This window comes from Podarcis bocagei, assembly GCF_964188305.1.
Source record: "Podarcis bocagei genome assembly, chromosome: 15".
Taxonomy (NCBI): Eukaryota; Metazoa; Chordata; class Lepidosauria; order Squamata; family Lacertidae; genus Podarcis; species Podarcis bocagei.
In genome coordinates this window covers 39,508,098-39,523,955 of record NC_138141.1, presented here as the reverse complement: position 1 = coordinate 39,523,955, position 15,858 = coordinate 39,508,098, and the positions used below count along the sequence as shown (strand labels likewise).

Below are 15,858 nucleotides of genomic sequence, written 5' to 3'. Positions count from 1 at the left end.
GAGGGGGGCAATTCCCTGGCAGCATTATTTGTAGAGTGCCGTGTGAGCCTGGCTACGGTAGTCAATAAACGACTTTCTGGATGGAAGGCCAGGTTGTCTCAGAAGAGAACTATGCATCCCTGGCCAAGGGAGAGAAAGCAACTATAAAAACCACCCAGTGTGACATGAATCAGTCAAGCTAGGCCAAGGAAAATAACCCCACAAGGTGAATTTCTAGAATATTCTCACACTTCTGGTACTGAAAGCTGGCATTGCCCAAACAAAGAGGGGAAATAAGTGTTATAATACCAGGAACCGGGGGCTCGGGAACAAGGGGCTAAGAGAGGGCAAAAACACCTCAGAGGTTGAACTGTGGATGTTTTGAACTGTTTTCAAGATGGCTGCCATTACACTTTGGGCAGGAAGGTCCATTTGCCTGGCCCCATGGCAATGGCATCATTGCCTGTGCTAAAGTTCGCATTCTCCTCACGGGGGTCATTGGCCAGGCAGCCGGCCTCAGTGAGGACATGCCGTCCAACACACTTAACACACCCATTCTGGCCACACACTGAGTGGAAGATCAAGTGATAGGCCTATCTAGTGGTAGGTGATCAGCCTTTCAAGCCTGGTGTCATAAGAGGGGCATCCTCGGGCAGCTACTGCCACTGCCCGGGGCTCTCTTTTCCGGTGCACAGAAGCATGCTGGGCAGCTGCCACTATAAATTACCCAGTTACTGCCTCTCAACCTGAAGTTATTAAGTATATATTTAGTATACCTGAAGGAGTGTCTCCACCCCCATCGTTCTGCCCGGACATTGAGGTCCAGCGCCGAGGGCCTTCTGGCGGTTCCCTCAATGCGAGAAGCAAAGCTATAGGGAACCAGGCAGAGGGCCTTCTCGGTAGTGGCACCCGCCCTGTGGAACGCCCTCCCTTCAGATGTCAAAGAGATAAACAACTACCTGACTTTCAGAAGACATCTGAAGGCAGCCCTGTTTAGGGAAGTTTTTAATGCGTGACATTTTAGTGTATTTTTGGTCTTTGTTGGAAGCCACCCAGAGTGGCTGGGGAAACCCAGCCAGATGGGCGGGGTACAAAGAATAAATTATTATTATTATTATTATTATTATTATTATTATTATTATTATTACTACCTAACATGACTAGCAGGGTTGTTGTGAGGTTATAAATGGGGAGGACCTTGGTACTCCATCTTGAGCTCCTTGGAGGAAAGATGGGTTATCAATATAATTAAATAAATAACAAATAAGGTTGGAGTTATCCCTTCTCCTTGAGGAACTTCTGATAAACCTCTGAGGCAACCTAGGGAAGGAATGGGGGAGAAAACTGGCTTGTGTTTTCATTTTTAATGAGAAAGGTATTTGCACTTCACAGACCAATACGCAAATTGAAATGCAAGTATCCTTCAAAAATGGCACGTATCTGAATTTTTGTGATGCAGCTCTCCAGCCAAAAATGCATACTTAGGTGAAAGTGTGCATAAAGATGCATGCGTTAGTGAAGTTAACATAGAAAAATGCATTAGATTATGAGAATTGGCTTGCAGAAATAGTTATATTAGTCAAAACTGCATACAAATATGTATTTATTGGGGGGGAATTGCACTAAATTGCTGGAAATTTTCATGAAGATTTTTTTTTAATAGTAAATTGCTGCGGAGATGTAAAGAAACCAAACACTATAGATTTGTCTATTTCTACCTTACAGTCCACCAGAAACACAGGTGGATTGAAAGCAGTTTACAGAGGGCATATCTACTAAAGCTTTCAGCACTCTCTGATCATACATTATAAGAAGGGGGGAGGCTGCCTTCAACGCAGGACACAATTCCTTGTATGCTTACCTTGAGGAAGGAGAAATTCCTCAAGTCCAGGTCGCCTCAGTCAGGCATGCATGTGATACAAAAAAACCACCCCATTTACACAAACCATTTAATGCATCAGCAAATCTTGAAAAAGCGATTAGGGACAGAAAAATATATGAATTAATAAGGACAGGGGAGGGGAGTCACCTGACCAGGAAAGAATTCGACCCCCATGGTCACAAAGAAAACTTGCAGAGGCACTCTCCAGCGTTATGACCCTGAGTGCAGAGTCATAAAAGACTGACTGCACACCCAGAGATCAGACTAACACATGTCGGGAATTAAAACATTGGCAAAATGCCTAGGCAAATTCCAATGCAAATTCTTATTTTTACCTGAGACAGATTTCATTTGATTTTATTTATTTGAAGGATGTATAATATTTTTTGACAATCATGCACCACAAAGGACTCACAACATACATCAAAACAAAAATCCCAAGTCTAAATGAAGTGGAGCCATTTTAAATATCAATGTGGTAATAATTCTATAAGCCTACAAAATGGAAAAGAAGTAAAACTGTAGTATTATAACTAAATTTCATCTAGACACCCACCAAGCTGCACAAAAGCTCAGCTCCTGCTTATATCTAGCAGAAGAGGACCTTTGTAGGCCCACCTCTTTAGACCTGCCTCCTTAGCCCTTGGTCCTGCCCAGTTGGCTCCTAGAGGGTTTAAAAAAGGTTCCCCACCTCTGCTTAGATAAAAAGTACAGTGGTACCTTGGTTTACAAACTTAATCCGTTCCGGAAGTCCATTCTTAAACCAAAGCGTTCTTAAACCAAGGTGTGCTTTCCCATAGCAGCGGGGGACTCAATTTACAAATGGGACACACTCAACAGGAAGTGAAACATGTTCTTATTTCAAGGCAAAGTTCACAAACCAAAACACCTACTTCCAGGTTTTCAGCGTTCTTGATCCAAGTTGTTCATAAACTAAACTGTTCTTAAACCAAGGAACCACTGTAGTTCTTAAAGGCTCCAAGGGATTTTGAAAAACATGCTGTGTTTAACTAGTTTCACAGGGCAATCACAACCTAAATCTGTCCCAGTTCTAATCAGGGGACCCAGTACCTTGCATTAAGAGTTTCTATGTAACATATAAACATGATACAGCACAGTTTAAATGCTACCTGTACACACACACTGATTGGCCAGTGCCCATGACATCGCTAGGAAATCACCCATACCCCCAATCTCAGGTTAGTTTTGCAGGGTTTCTTTTAAGAAAACACTTTCAGATTCTAATTACGTCTTTAAGGGATGGTTCAATATGCAAACTCTGCTTTTGAAAACAATCACACACAAGCACCCCCTTCCCCCAAAAGGCAGAGTCCACCTGAAACATGGCAAAGGGAGAAAGACCAACAGGTGCCTTTCATTTGTCAAGGAGGGACAAAGCTGGGATCAGCCTATGGCCAAGAAGTCTGCCCTGAACTCTCTTTTTATATAATGTCTTCTTGAGATAGAGAGCTCACCCTGCTATTAGTGTTGTCATTCTTTCTATCTCTATTGGAAAAAACAGTGGCCTGGTTCACAAGTAACACAAAACCATGCCTAAAGATAACCATAGTTAATGAACCATAGATTTGAAGCATCTGGCAGACAATTACTTAAACCATGGGGTTTTTTTAATGCCACAGATTTGTTAGAAGCATTAGCAACAGCAGCCAAGCTTTGAGAGTGGCTTGAATTTTTTTACCGCTCTTCACTTGCAGGGACGGTTCCTTAATCATAATTAAGAAGGAGGTTTGCTTGTAATGTTAAGCCATGGTTAATGTTAACTAAGGCTAATAAACCAACTGCAAACCTTAGTTATCCATCTTTAACCATAGTTAACAAGCAAGAGTTAAACTGCTTAGCTGGGTTCACACATAACACCATGCCATATTTTAATAAACCAGAGTTTACTGTTACATACGAACCAGGCCATTATTACTTTTGCTAACATCTGTTGGCCTGAATGTAGATAGTCATAGGGGTTAAAAGAGAAAGGGATTATGGGAGTTTGCTAAATGACTTCAGTGGGGATGGAATGATTGAAGGTGGTGTGTGTGTGTGTTTTAATCAAATGGAATGTCATCAACAGCGAAGAGCAAACAATGATCCACCCCACCGTTCCAATTTAGCAGGCATTCAATCAATACCCTGAGAACGGCTCTGTGTCACATTTATTGGCGGGTTTCAAAGCCTGTGTCACTACCTGTTGCCAAGGAAAAGGTAAGGTCAGCATGATGACTTTTTCCTCAGTGTACTCAGGCTTTCCCCCTTCCCATCCCTACAAATGCCTCATTGTTTTAACACAGGTCTTGTGCAAAAAAAAACCCACATGCACACACAAACCCCCAGAGTTTTCAAAAAAAATGAAAAAGAGAAAGTTTCGTTTGTTTTGCTTGCTAGGCCATCTTATCTTATCAGTCCCTGAGCTACAATAGGGCAGGTGTGCTCACCATTTTGCCATCCGGTGGGAGCAGGCTGTGGCTGTGGCCTGGGTCCAAACTGGCTGGAGACACTTGCTGTAGGGCAGCCTGGCTGGTGGTCACCATGGAGCTGTTGCCATGGTGACTAATGGCGGAGGAGGAAGTGACTTCATTGCTCCCCGGTTGGCTGTAGCGGACTCCTGGGGAGAAGATAATTCAAATAGTTTCAGGCATGTTATTTATTTGTTTTAAAGGCATTTATATGCTGCTTCACCATTAGCACTTTCTAAGCGGTGTATATTTGATAATAAAAAAAGCCATATAGGGAATAAAACAACTTAAAAGATCACCATAAAACCCACACAGAAACCTGGATGCTACCTTAAAATGCTTCCTAGAATCAGAGAGTATTTAGGCTTGTTCACAAATTACACCAGACACAGATACAAGCTGTGCAAGTGTGTGGGTGAAAACGTGCAGGTGTGTTGCTTTCTACAGCTGAGATTGTGTGTACACAGAGTCTGTGTGCATGTTGAACGTGACATGTTAAGAACTATACAAGTGCACAGCTGAGCCGTTTTGTGTCCATGAAAGAGCTGTTCACACATTTGACAGGACACAGGCACAGGCTGTTTCTGCACAAGTACATGTTTTGGTGTAAAAGTGTACACTTGTTCACTTGTATAGCTCACCTGTTGTGTACATGTGTGCAAAGACTGTACACTGTTTTAACAGGACATGCAAATTATTGTACAGCTCCACTATCTGTATCACACAGGCACACGGGTTGGATGTAATGTGTGAACATCCCTTTTGTCATTCGCGTGAAGTTCAACAAGGAGGGCTCCTGTCTCATGTCAAGTCAGAGGGAGCTGCACAGGCCTGGGCCCACAACACTGAATGCATGGAGGACCACCAACAGAGATCCCCCCCCCCCGAGTCAAGTGACTAGGCAGGGATATAAGGAATCAGGCAGTCATTGAGATGTCCTGTATCCAAGCTGGTAAGGTCCTACACTGATTGGCAGAGGTTTCAGGTATGGGTTTCTTCCAGCCCTACCTGGAGATGCCAGGGGGTGAACCTGGGATCTTCTGCATGCCAAGCAGATGCTCTGCCACTGAGCTATGGTCCTTCCCTATACAGTCGTATCTCGGAAGTCGAACGCCTTGCGAGTTGAACGTTTTGGCTCCCAAATGCCACAGACCCGGAAGTGAGTGTTCCAGTTTGCGAATGTTCTTTGGAGCCTGTATGTCCAACACAGCTTCTGATTGGCTGCAGGAGCTTCCTGCAGCCAATCGGAAGCCACGCTTTGGTTTCCGAACGTTTTGGAAGTCAAACGGACTTCCGGAATGGATTCCGTTCGACTTCCGAGGTACCACTGTACATCCTTCCCATATACCAGATGTGTGTCCCACAATACACACCAGCAGCTGTGAGAAAAACAGACAGCTCGTCTTGTTAAACAAGGAGCAGTTGGAAGGTATGAAACGATTCACCGTAGGTGTGCTTCAGTTTTTTATATATATAATGTTCAAAACCTTCAGCCATGGGATACACTGGATGTGGCACTGGAAGGCACACGGAGCAGATCAGAAATAATTAACTGAGGAAGCCAGCTGGGAAACAAAACCCCTTTTATCAGTCCTGGGGCTCAAGAGGTAATTTGTTATGCACCGTCATGCGCCACAAACCAAAAGCATTGTTGGAAGGCAATCCGCTGGAGGAAGATAAAGCCCGGGCAGCACCTGGGCAGCTAAAGTGACCACAGTGGACCTGGTAAAGGAGGAATCAGTGGTAGAACCCATGCTTTGCCTGCAGAAGGTCTCGGTTTTCAGATCCTAGCATTAAAAAATTAAGAAGAGCCTGCTGGATCAGGCCAGCAGCCCATATTTCAGCCTAACCTGCCTCACAGGGTTGTTGTGAGGATGAAATGGGAGGAGGAGAGCCATGTACACCACCTTGAACTCCTTCGAAGAAAATGTGGTGCATAAAAGCAATAAAAACTTATTTTTTCAGGGGGTACTCAAGAGTACGCACTACTGGCTCCTCTCATTATTTTTTTGTTACTTACTGTAACAACTTCATGGTCCAGTCGTGGCCGACTCTGGGGTTGTGGCGCTCATCTCGCTTTATTGGCTGAGGGAGCTGGCGTACAGCTTCCGGATCATGTGGCCAGTGTGACTAAGCCGCTTCTGGCGAACCAGAGCAGCGCACGGAAACGCCGTTTACCTTCCCGCTGGAGCAGTACCTATTTATCTACTTGCACTTTGACATGCTTTCGAACTGCTAGGTTGGCAGGAGCAGGGACCGAGCAACGGGAGCTCACCCTGTTGCGGGGATTCGAACCGCCGACCTTCTGATCGGCAAGTCCTAGGCTCTGTGGTTTAACCTACAGCGCCACCCACGTCCCCCACAGTGCCACCCACATCCTCATGGTGAGTACTGGCACCTATTTTTCTAGTGGGGAAAAGAACAGAATAAATGCAAACACAAACGTGGGTGTGCATGCTGCAAAAAGCTTGTGGCGTAAGCAGCACCCGATCCCACGATAAAAGTTCCGTCTGGAAGAGCCCTTTGTCCATCTAGCTCATTACTGTTGACTCTGACTGGCAGCAGCAGCTCTCATGCAAGTCTTTCTCATTACCTACCAGCTTATTCTTTTAACTGGTGAGACCACCAGGGCTTCAACCTGGGAACTTCTGCATATGAAACATGACCAGTCCAAGGTCCCTTCCCAAGATTTGCACTCCAGATGAGACTCGAACTCAGCCCCACCGCTGCCCTGTGGTCTAGGTCTGGAGAAGCAGGGGTAACCAACATGGTGCCTTCCAGAGGTTACTGGAACACTCCACCCATCATCACAGACCATGGACCATGCAGGCTGGAGATGATGCGAGTTGTGGTCCAGCAACTTTCTAGAGGGTTGTTGACTCCCGAGCCAACAGATTACTCCACTGAAGCCCAGTAGCCAGTTGAGCAATGCAGGAAACAGGATTCTGAATTAGATTCTGAATTAGATGGATATTTGATGCAATTTTGCACAGAAAACCATGTGGATATATACACTGACCCAGTCAAGCTGTGCAAATCTATTGAGTTGACCTCAACCCAGAATATATATACCCACCATACATTTAAAGCCCATGTTCTCTGCTCACAAAGAATCCTGGGAACTGTAGTTTGCTGAGGGTGCTGGGAACCGTGAAAGGCAAGCTACGGTTCCCAGAATTCTTCGGCAGAAGGAATCTGCTTTAAATGTATGGCATGTGGATGTTGCGACCCATACAGGCCCCATGCCACAGATGCGAAAAGTGTTTGAGGGGCCTTTTTCTCGATATGTCTTTGGCACCCTCTGTTTTCCCCATCCCCGATAATGGAAGAATGCTCTTTTGACAAATGGACCTTTGCCAGCGCAAGTGGATGCCCCAGACATGAACAGGGTAAACATTGCTCAATCTGAAGCGCTATACACCCGCATTCTTTGACTGTATTCCTAACCTCATGCAAAGGGTGCCCAGGCTCGGGCCAGATCAGAAAGTCTGAAACATTGTTTGAACAATGGGAGGGAAGATAATTAGAACAAAGAGAGCCGAGTTTGAGGGACGAGGTTTGTTTTTTCTTAATTGAAACGTAAATAACACCGATTCCTTCATTACCTCCTCCCCCACCCACAGTCCACATGGATTTCGCTATTTTAAAAGGAGAATCGGTTTCTGCTTAGGAAAGTTAACTCCAAGGTGAAAAATCCCGTTAAGAGATAATTAAAGTTTTATGGGACCATCTACGTATTTTATTGCATTAATACATAATACAATTAAATAATGCCAAGCATATTAAGGTACCTGTATATTTGGAGTTCTGAAGATTCTTGTGCTGATTCTCTTCCACTTCCCCCCTCCCCCCCCCACTTTTTGGGCCCCCAAATCCTAAAATTTCTAGTTAGAGACCGGTGGTTACAGTTTATACAGGGTCTTCTGGCAGAATGGATTTCTTTTTAAGCACTGCAGAAACCAAGTGCAAATATGCTTTTTCTGATCATGTTCTCTGGTCCTCCCCTATCATTGGGCAGTGAGGAGAACTGCTTCAGGCAGAAGATGCTAGGAGACGGCATTGGGAGCCCCCTGGCTGTACCCTTCTGCTGGAGGACAAGGCTGAGTGTGTGCACGCCATGTGGTCTGTCCCTGCACTGCCGTAACTAGCCTGCTCCACTAAGGAGCGGTGGGGAACACTCTCCCATTGCCTGGAGCTAGGGCTGAAGCGAGGTTCAACTCCCAGTCCACCCAGCTTCTGCAATGGTGCTGCCTTGTATTTCGCCTCGGGGAGATAAATACTTCAAGCTGACTCCACCTGCGGAGATGGCAAGAACATCAGGAGAGCCCTGCTAGGTCAGACCAAAGGCCTATGTAGTTCAGCAACCTTGCTCTTGGAGGCATATGGGGCTCAACTAGATGACCCTCATGGTCTCTTCCAACTCTACATTTCTAGGAGTCTATGAAAATGCAGTTGCAGTGTATGGCAAAACTGACTGGATTTTATTGTCATGTGTGTTTTTAATTGGTTGGCAAGTCATTTTGGGGGATGTGCTTTGGTGGTACAGCAGCATAACATACCAAAACAAGGAAACAAACAACACTTCTTACCTGCCTATTGCTATTATCATTAATAATAGTTCATATCCCACAATTTCCCACTTGTCTTGTGCTTTCTAGGCATGAGTCATAAGTGGTTAAGCCTTTGACTTGCTGCTTTCCTCTAGAAAACCAGCGCTTTAGGACCTAAATCAGAGCAAATGTCAATCTGGAGGAAACCCAATGACATTTATTCCCATTCAGGGCTGTGTGTATGAGCCCAAACTCACAAATGATAAAACAGTTAAGTCATTGAAAAACAATTCCAATAAAGATGTAGACTGGAAAGATCTCTACTTAAGAAGCTTGTGTGGGACCAGGTGGTCCCAGGGTGGGCTGTGACAATTTATCAGTACAATATTATAACAGTTAATGATGGATTAACCGTCATTACAGATTACAAGGAAGACAACAGGAAGGCTCCTAATTAGGGCTGGCCGATACCTGGATTTCAACATCGTGGTATATCACCAGCCAAACATTGTGATATCACGATGTCTGAAATAAGGGTGGAGCTATGTGGAGGCATTGGCTGGCTTCACAGTTTTTCCTCCATTGTGATTTTTGCATAACACCCACACACCCACAAACCATGATTTATGACATATTGCCAGGTCAAAAATTATCAAACCAATATCATTATATGGTTTTCAAAACTTGTTTTGGATGATACACCGCCCAGTCCAAATACACATCATGATTTGCGATATACTGCCAGGTCAAAAATTATGAAACGGATATCACAATATGGACTTCAAACCGGTTTTGGACAATAAATCAATATATTGCCCAGTCCCACTCCTGATCTCTCTTGCCTGCCTTCTCTCTGTATGTGTGTGTGGAGTGAAAGTCCAGGTCAAAGTGTTGCGCCTTCAACAAACTAAGACTACACAGTGAAGGTGCTGGGTACACCTTGGTGGGGAGGGTATTCTCCACAATTCAGGGGCTGCCACAAATAACGCCCTCTCCTGGGCAGACACACCCCCCCAAAAAAAAATCTGACGGTGAAGGAACTGCCAAGAGGACCCCCCCTCTGATGATCTTAACACCTGAGACAGTGTATAGGCAAGGAGGTGGTTTCTGAAATATATCTGAGGCTCAAGTCGTTCAGGGCTTTAAATGCTAATGTGAGCCCTTTGAACTAGCCCTGGAAATGAAATGACAGCAACCAACATGACATCCCTGGCTTGGAATAAATGAAAAAATATTGAGAATCCTCAGCAGCACGCCTGGAAGGTAAAGATTCCCTGGCTTCTGAATGTCTTGGGATAATATATTGCGCGAAGGATATTGTCTGTGGTTTATGGAAAACCTGGGCGAGACAGGCATTGAAAAGCCCAGCCCATTGTTCGCCCTCTTCCCTTGCCACAGCGTGAGGCTCTTGTGGCATGGAGAGGTTTCATTCTTCCCGGAGTTCCCTCTGCCATTAGTTCTCAGCAGCAAAGCCTGATAGAAAAACCACCTCTGCGTGACTGCGCCTTGCTTCATAAAGATGGCTTTAGTAGAGGAGCAGACGGAATATAAAAGTCTTGTTTATGGGACCTGAACTATTGTTTCTGACTCTAGGTTGCAGAGCCCATCAAATGCCTTTATTGGCTGCTTCACGTTTTCCTGCCCAAGCACAGAAAATATCAGTTTCCTAACCACATTGGCTTGTTTGATGAAACTTTCCAAAGCAGATCCCATCTCAAATTGCACATTGTGGGTAGGTGGGGGGGGGGGAATATTTCCTTTGGGGTTCCCTTTTTATCTAACACTCATGATGATTTGTGCTTATGATAGTATCTGGGCAGTCACACACAATCCCACTTCCAACACTATATGTACCTGCAAACGTTTTGGGGCAGTCACACTGCTTCATTTCCAGTGGTTCGTATCCCGCAACTTCCTGATGGAATCCCAAACCCATTTTTACGCCACCATGTCCTGGTTTATTTTTGTTCCACTCTTGTTCCACTATAGCCCCTTGAGACAGTGCTCATAGAAAAGAACCACAAAATAAAGTAGAATAAATCAACCACTAATGCGCTATTTCTGTGTCAACACCATGCTGCAGAACAGACCCACAATAAAACACCCGTCTGGAGAGGCCCTTTGTCTGTTCTGGATCCATTGCCCATAAATTTAACTTGGATGACCTTGAATTCTAGTATTATGGGAGAGGGAGAAAAGGTTCGCTCTCCATGCCATGCATAATTTCATAAAACCTCACCTTATCTATTCTCCCCTACCCACAAACAAGAAAGCTTCAGATGCATTGTCTTTTCCTCCTCTGGGAGGTGTTCCACGTACACAGGTCCTATTGCCTTTTTCTGCCCCTTTCCAACTTTTTCAGCTTGCTTGGTGCTTTTATTACATATCTTCAGGTGCCAGGCGAAAACATTCTCTTTAACCAGGCCTTGGGCTCATTCTATATCCTTTTAAATGTGTTTGTGGGAGTGGGGGTTATAGGTTTGTTCTTGTTTTTATCATGTCTGTTTTAATTTTGTATTTTTTTTGTTGTGAACTGCCCTGTGATCTTTGGGTGAAGGGCTGTATACCAATTTAATAAATTTATTACCACTGTAGCTCAGCGGTAGAGAGCATCTGCTTTGCATACAGAAGGTCCCAGGTTCACTCCCCAATAGCATCTCCAAGCAAGACTGGGAATGTCCCTGGCCTTGGGAGAACTGCTGCCAGTCAGTGTAGACAATACTGAGCTAGATGGATGACGGTCTGACACAGTATAAGGCAGGTTCCTCTGCTCCTATCCATATTCAAGTACAGTGGTACCTCTAGTTGTGTTCACCTCCGGTTACGTATCCTTCGGGATACGTATGTGGCAAACCCAGAAGTATTTTTCTGGGTTTCACCTCGTGCGCAAGTGCAGAAGCACTCTACGCACCGCGCACATGTGCAGAAGCGCCACCTCCAGTTGCGAATTCCTTGGGATGTGACCGTAGCTCCAGAACAGATCCCATTCGCAACCAGAGGTACCACTGTATGCCACATACAGGACATGCCATATACAGTGGTACCTTGGGTTACATAGGCTTCAGGTTACATAGGCTTCAGGTTACAGATGCCGCTAACCCAGAAATAGTACCTCGAGTTAAGAACTTTGCTTCAGGATGAGAACAGAAATCATGCTCCGGCGGCACGGCGGCAGCAGGAGGCCCCATTAGCTAAAGTGGTGTTTCAGGTTAAGAACAGTTTCAGGTTAAGAACGGACCTCCGGAACGAATTAAGTACTTAACCTGAGGTACCACTGTATTTATGATATAAAAGCATGTCATTACCGGCAGTTTTATTTTTAATACTTTCCCCTCCTAAAACTGGATGTTTTATTTCGGTTATATTCACACCATGCATTGAAAGCACTATGATACCAAGCTTTGAACTTCCATGGCTTCCCCTAAAGAATCCTGGGGGCTGTCGTTTGTTAAGGATGCTGGTGTTGTTGTTTTTTAGGGGACGCCTCACAGAGCTAGAATTCCCAGCATCTTTAACAAACTACAGTCCCCATTAGTCTTTAGGCGGGGAACCATGGCAGTTGAAGTGGTGCAACAGGGATTTAAATGTATGGGGTGGCTGTGACTTTTTAGTTCATAAGCCACACATAGCAGAGGAAGGAAACCTACGCCCAGTGGCGTAGCGTGGGTTGTCAGCACCCAGGGCAAGGCAAGTAATTTGCGCCCCCTAACCCGTGGATTTGCGCCCCCTAACCCTAACCCCCAGATGTTGCGCCCAGTGCGGCCGGCCCCCCCCTGCACCCCCCACGCTACGCCACTGCCTACGCCATAATCCACAAAGTCTCCAAGGCACTAAGGGCTTTTTCTACAATTCTGAAGGCATGGGTCCAAGTGGTTCTAAATCAGAAAAAACAGTAATCCACTGAAAACTGGAGTGCCTTTTTCCTCTGACTGAGCACTAAGGAATGGTTTCTCCCTGAGGAAAGAAGCAGGGATAGAGGAAGTGTGGATAACCCCTAACTCTTCTGACTCGCGGCGGGAGCTTTTTCCACCCCGCCACCAACAGGCCGATCAACCAAACATTTCTCCCTTTGTACCATTTCATCTACAAGAGCCCACGGATCCTATTGAGAGAGCCAGCAAAAACTACAAGAGACTGCCACTCAAAAGGTGCTTGAAAGCGTTACTCTCCTGCGGTTGTAGAGCGAATCATTTATGTCCATTATAAACCAGTTTATTGTGACTGTCCTCCTTTGCCTATTTGGCTGGTGCCATAAAACTCTAATTATCCCCAATAAAACCAGAAAAGGTTCCTAAACAACGTGTTGAGCTGATACAACACAATAATGAGCAAGAAAGCGTAAAATATGGGGCTTGGATGGGCCGTCCCCCTTTGGCATTCAAATCCAGCATTCTGTTGCTCCTCCTAGCAGTAGAATGGGGAATAAATCACTGAGAACCTTTTTAAGTGCTCCCCTTCCCCCAGAGAACTAACCCCTACAACTTTATTCCAAAGGACTGAAAATCTCAAGACACGTAGAAACAGGTATAATTAAAGAAGAAAGCACTTGTCTCCTTTACGTGAAGAGTAAGTTGGTATGTTGTGCTAATATCTCTGATTTGGTTGACTTTTGATGAGTTGATTTATACTAGAAAGAGAGATGTCAGAATGGATGCCACATCCATTCCAAAACACCACAGTTCATCTCTGGTGTGGCTGAACTCTCTAGCTACTCCACAGTGAGTGAAATCCACTCACGGGAAATGTAATTAATTAATTTCTTTAATTCACACATTTCAGGGTCAAGTCTAGCTATTTGAAAGCCCAGGCTCAATCCTGGCCCAAATTAAGTCCCAAGTACCATCTTGGGATTCTCCAGATGAACTGTTTATTTGAGCATTTCATCTTCATTTGCTTGCACAAGGCTTATGCAGAGGTTAAATAATGCCCAGTCTTCATCGACCATTTGTTCAGATTTGTTTGCAGGAAGATTATACAAAAATGAGCATTTGTCCTTATTTGCTTGCAGGGTGGTTATGCAGTCATTTATGCTATAGCTCTCTCCTCATCCCTTCAAAATTCAAAGCTTAATTGCATACAACTGTTGCACATTATTTAGTACTGGCTAGAGTGGCTTGGGACAGAAGAGGGTTGCAGACGATTTGAGGCATGCTATTAAGCAGTTAAGGAATTTAGTGCTCCAGACAACCCTACAGAAACAGTGCAAGGACAGTTCAAATCCCAGCATGGAGAGTCATCAGTGGGGTCAGCAAAAAAAAAAACAGCCAGCCGTGGGGAGTTGCAAATTCCATCTCTCCCCTGCCCCTCGTATTGTGCAGGTGAGTAAATTAAAGCGGGGATATTAAACCTCCAAAGAAGAGCTTTGTGGCTGTAGATTTCAGCTCTTTTTCTTTCAGCCTCCGGAAGGGATCCTTTGCACATCAGCTGCTTAAGGAAGCCTGATGTGCAGAACTGTGGAAGGATCTTCAGTGTGTGGCAAAGGATTCTGGGATACATTCTAGAGTAAACACAGAAGAGCTCTGCCAGATTGGACCAAGAGTCTGTCTAGCCCACCACCCTCTGTCACACACAGACCATCCAGATGTCTTCGGGAAGCCCAAAAGCAAGACATAACAGCAAGAACGCTCTCCCCAAATTGTGATTCTCAGCCACTGGTATATAAGAAGATTCCTTATACCCAGTCAGACTATTTGCCTACCTAGCTTACTATTGTCTGTTCTGACTGGCAGCAGTTCTGCAGAGACTAGAGCAAAAAAAGGGGTCTTTCCCATCACTAACTACGTGGAGATGCTGGGTTTTGAACCTAGGACCTTCTGCATGCAAAGCAGGTGCCCTAACACTGAGCTATGGCCCTTCCCTCTAGACATGGGAACATAAGAAGCTGCCTTATAACAAGTCACAACATTGGTCCACCTAGTTTAGTATTGTCTACACTGACAGGCAGCAGCTCTTCAGGATTTCGGAGAGGACGTATTTCCTAGCGCTACCTGGAGATATCAGGGATTAAACCTGGGACCTTCTGCATGCAAAGCAGGTACTCTACCACTGAGAGCAATACTGCTTCTTGGCCTGATCCTGGGAGAAGCACATAGCCAAGATGATTGGGAGCCATTGATAGTCTTGTCCTCTGGTTCGATTTGTCTAATCTCCTTTCAAAGCCAACTTAGACAGTAGACATCATCATATTTTACAGGAGCAGATTCCATCAATCAATTAGGTCCTACAGACCACACACCAGTTATGGAGAGAGGGTCACAGCTCGGCAAGAGAGCACATGTCCACATGCAGAAAGTCCCTGGTTCAATATCTGGCAAATTCTTAACAAATGAAATTGACCTATGGAAAATGCAACTTGAAAAAAGAGGCATTGTGCATACCTTTGTAAACCAAGAAAACTTTAATAAAAATATTTTTAAAAAAAATATCTGGCCAATTGAAGAGAGGTAGCAGGAATGGATAAAGGTTTCTTCCCGTTCATCATTATTATTATTATTTATTTATTTTCTTACTCTTCACCATAAGATCCCAGGGTGGAATACAATATAAAAACACAGGATGAAAATTAGTTGAAACAATCTACAATCAGAATCCTAAATATATGGGTTAATCTATATCTACCAGGTGTCCAAGGCCAGAGCAAAAAGATGCATCTTCAGCAGATGATGAAAGCTGTGCAATGAAGGAGGCAGGGACACCTCTGTGGGGAGAGAATTTCAGAGCTCAGGGGCTGCCACAGAGAGCACCTTATCACGATGCCCTCTCTGTGGCAAACTTGCAAACTCTCAGAAACAGCATTAAGTTCCAAGAGGACCTCCCCTGTGCCAGTCTTAACACCCAAGAAGGGTCTGTAAAGTAGGAGATGGTCTTTCAGATATTTCAGATGTTTACTCACACACCATACATTTAAAGTACAAGACTTCACCCAAAGAATCCTGGGTACTGTAGTTTACCTTCCACAGAGCTACAGTTCCTGGAACAC

At 44.7% G+C, this 15,858-nt stretch overlaps 1 protein-coding gene across 3 annotated transcripts in view; it reads right to left on the bottom strand.

Moving 5' to 3' along the window:
• HNF1B (HNF1 homeobox B) overlaps positions 1-15,858 on the bottom strand; it is a 58,375-nt gene that overhangs the window by 8,801 nt on the left and 33,716 nt on the right. For all 3 annotated transcript variants that reach the window (XM_081173023.1, XM_081173024.1, XM_081173025.1), the window contains exon 5: positions 4,309-4,478. In XM_081173023.1, coding sequence (XP_081029149.1) covers positions 4,309-4,478 — 170 coding nt within the window. The remainder of the gene's footprint in view (positions 1-4,308; positions 4,479-15,858) is intronic.